The 3,987-nt window shown below is 30.3% G+C and overlaps 1 protein-coding gene across 1 annotated transcript; it reads right to left on the bottom strand.

The window, feature by feature from the left end:
* Positions 1–409: 409 nt before the first annotated feature.
* RNS2 (ribonuclease 2) lies at positions 410–2,903 on the bottom strand. The gene is made up of 9 exons (XM_078975822.1): positions 2,561–2,903; positions 2,206–2,234; positions 1,890–1,963; positions 1,708–1,809; positions 1,585–1,588; positions 1,279–1,370; positions 1,034–1,195; positions 698–764; positions 410–602 (listed from the first exon to the last, which is right to left on the bottom strand). Exons 1-9 carry the CDS (start codon positions 2,785–2,787, stop codon positions 544–546), a joined length of 816 nt encoding a protein of 271 aa, XP_078831948.1. The 5' UTR covers positions 2,788–2,903; the 3' UTR covers positions 410–543.
* Between the last annotated feature and the right edge of the window lie 1,084 nt (positions 2,904–3,987).

Here is a 3,987-nt window from a genome sequence, read left to right as displayed (position 1 = left end):
AAGATAACCGGAGCATCGCCGGAGTTGTCAAACATGCTGGAAACCAGGTAAACCTACGAATCTACGATTGAAGGTCATAAGTTTGTTTTTTAAACGGTTCAACAAGTTTTAATGGGAAAATATGGACAAAAAATAAAATATAAAAAAAATAATAATAATAATAAAAAAATAAATAAATAAAAAAACTTAGTGACTAAATATTTTACAAATCGAAAAATACATTATCCTTTTAAGTCATTATCCCCGTAATAAATGTAATTGAATCTTTTAGGTCTATTTTAAAAAACTGTCAATAGTATTAGTATCTATGAATCAATATCAACCCTTGAATAAGATGGTATGTATTTGAATCAATGTATCTTCAGTTTCATCTATTCAATACATTAATGGGGGTACAATAATAAAAATAAATACCCTAAAATGTGGAAGTTATAATGTTTTAAAGATACAAAGAGAAATGGTATCACGTTTGCCTTGACTTATTGATAAATAGAAATGGTACTCTACGACGGTAAAATAGAACATCATCATCAGGCAAATAATTCAGAAGGATTCATGGCCAGTAAATGATTGATCTGCAGTCTTGGTGCCATTTAGATCATCTACAAGTTGAAAAACCAAAAGGCAGGATTAAGTAAAAAAATGTGAAAATAATAAAAAATGGAGGTAAAATTACCAAAATAACCAAAAGGCAGACCTGAGAAAGCGAATTCCGGTAGGCTGACATATTCAGGACAATCACTTCCTGTTACACAGTCTCGGAACTGCAAGAATTCAAGTAAATTAAAATCAACAATCTGCTTTTTTAGTTCTTTCTATTACAAGTTACTACATTATTTAGTTATTTATTATTTAAGACACAGTATACTTTGAGAAAACTATCCAATTCTAGCATTATACTTTTCAAATCTTTTTGTTCTAATTAGAATATTGTTGTAATAAGAAGAAACGAAAGTATGATGCTATAATAAGCAAATTGATGAAAGTTAACTTTTACATAAAAAATATGCATTAAATGGAAAAAGTGACAAACCTTGAAATCCTTGGTTAAACATAAACGGACTTCCTCCAAAGCACCTTTTGTGCAGATCAACTGTGGGGTTGTATGGAAAGCATTTTCAATGGCAGAAATGATGCCACCTGCAGGATACTTCTCTGAATTTGAAGGTACATATCCAGCTTCAAAAAGAACTTCCTGAAAACCACAAAAAAACAAAACTTGTTTTATTATATTAATATCTACCAATTTCAATGCAGTAATTTCCCTTAAAAACTTACTGTGACATTGTATGTAAAATACAGATTGATGGTTGTCAAGAAATAGTTATACTCCGCGCCTGTAACCGGAGAGGAACAGGTACCATGTTTCTCTGCAAATAAAGTTCATCCAGTAAACCATTAGGAAAAAGAGTAAAAAAAATAATGTCATTTCTCAACTTTAGAAAAGTCAAATAGACGACAATCATGCCACAAAAGGCTGACATATGGATGAAACTAAATTTATAGATTAAGCTTGGATTAATTGATTTCTAGTTAGCAAATTAATTTTTTGTCTTTGAGTGTATATTTTTGAAAGATGCTTACCCCACTGAAATCAACAAGACCCCATTGAATGAGCATGAAAGGAAAACATGGGAATTTTAGTTAGTTTCTAGTTTTTGTAATGATAAATTGGTGAAAATGAACAAGATGATAATTAAAATCCACCTCATGAGCCCAAAAAAGTCCTTTTTTGTTATGGCATGTTGATGATTTACTGCAACTTAGAGTTGGCCAATATCTCTCCAAAACACCACGCAATGTAGAAATCTACAGTAGGAACAACAACAATACATAGTGAGATGAAGTTATCGTATTATTTTAATACTTTAAGTAAATAGTTAGAATACCTCTGTTTCATTAAAAGCAGGACCTGAGCAGCATGATGGCCATGATCCATCATTGTAATCTGGCCATAGTCCATCTGCAGGATAACACATTAATCAGGTACAGGGTTACACATTGTTCATTGTATATAGAAAAATATAGAGCCTAGCACAAAAGAGGGGAGTTTCAACTTTCAAGAGATATGGGGAAGAACTTTTACTACATCCTGCCATAACCCAAGTACTCAACATATATGTGCTTGACTCTTACAAGCCAACAACAACAACAATTAACATGGTGAAGCTATATTCTGACTTTAGTAGTGTATAGAGAACTTACGGATTGTGAATACTGATGGAGAATTTGATCTGCAAAAACATATGAAAGTAGTATGGAGTAAGTTTTTTTTTTTTTTTTATCTCCATGGTTCTCAAATTCAGAAGGCAATTTTTGTGAAAATCAATAGAAAAGGGAAAAATGTATCTTAATCAGAAAAAGTTTTCCAGTTCCTACAACAATTGAACCCGTATAAATAAGATCATATTCCTACAACAATTGAACCAAAATTTTCGAATTCTCAACAGTACCAAACATAAAATTAACCATTCTTTTGAAAGTCAAACCGTTGTTCGTTCTTTATAATTTTTTTTTTTCAACTGACTGACAGTAGATGAAAGAATAGTTGATTAATTACCCTCGGCAACAAGCGCTTTGAGTACAGCATTTAGTGGATTTCGAACAGTAAGTTGGAGGCCATTGGACAGCCAACGCGTAGTAATCAAACTCCCTTTGTTCAGCTACTGTCGATACTAATTCTACTGCTCCTCCGTAACCACCACTATATCCGTTGACTTCGACGGCGTAGAGCGCTGCGACGAACAAAAGTAATTGAAGAACCATGGCGATCGAAAGTGAAGCCATAGTTATCGTTTGACCTAATTTTTGTGGTAATCTATTCTAGCTGAAGAGGACGAAGACAGTCGTTGGTAGTTATATTGCACACAGTACGAAAAAAAGTTTATTCCGATGAAATCAAATAAAGATCCGTTTTGATGCGTCACGTTACTTCAACCGGTTTTTTGGGCTTACTTGGGTTATCTATCTTTTGTACAAGTACTGATGCGTAGATGCATTTGACGTACAAGTGTTGATGCATTCGCAATCTGATATTTTAATCACTGCAAAAATCTTTTTCTCGTTATCAATGTAGTCAATTTCCCTAGCGAACACATTTAACCTATTCTATTTATTTTTTATTTAATTAAAATGTATATTATATTTTTTAAATTTATTAATCTATACCTATAACTATCTATCTATTTATTGATATTTATCTATTTATTCATACCTATATTTATAGCTATATACTATATATCTATTTATTTATATTTATATCTTATATCTATATATTATGATATAAAAGATATATTTTTACCTTCATCCTATGTATTTGAAACCTTGACAATTTTTTATTTTCATTTAAATAATCATGATAATTAATGTGGAATAGGCGAAAAGAAAAATAAAATCTCTATCTAGTTATAAAATTATAGCATATTAAATTAATTATCAATACTAATTAATTATTATAGGTGACTTTATCTATATATGGAGTATAATATTAAATGAAAACCCATTTAATATATTTAATATATGGTTGACAAATTCAGAAAATATTTATTATTTATTTTCCACGGTTTCCAGAAAATAGAATGATATATAAAGATTTTATTTATTTATTTTTCAGTACATGTTCGAAATCTTAAAAAAAAATTTACAATGTAGGACGCTATAATGATAGGTTTCAGAAAGCATAATGCTATAAAAATGTTTTTTTAGTTTCCACCCCATGTAATAAATCCTCAAAAAGAGGCAATTTTACATAGTAGGATGTTAATATGTGTCAAAAATAGAATAAAGATTTGAACCAATATCTTTAAATAAAGTTAAAGTAGTCATAATAAAGATACTGGGGAAATAAGAAACGCTGAAATCCGACTTATAACGAAAAAGTTATGACCCATAGTTTCGCGACTAAACCACCACGACGCCGATAATCATAAAAAGTCAATTTTTTGATAAACTAATTTTTAGTCTTAGTAACCTAGATGAAATCCGTAT

The sequence above is a fragment of the Lactuca saligna genome, chromosome 9 (genome assembly GCF_052625555.1).
Source record: "Lactuca saligna cultivar CGN05327 chromosome 9, ASM5262555v1, whole genome shotgun sequence".
In the NCBI taxonomy this organism is placed as follows: domain Eukaryota; kingdom Viridiplantae; phylum Streptophyta; class Magnoliopsida; order Asterales; family Asteraceae; genus Lactuca; species Lactuca saligna.
This window is presented reverse-complemented; position numbering and strand designations above follow the sequence as displayed.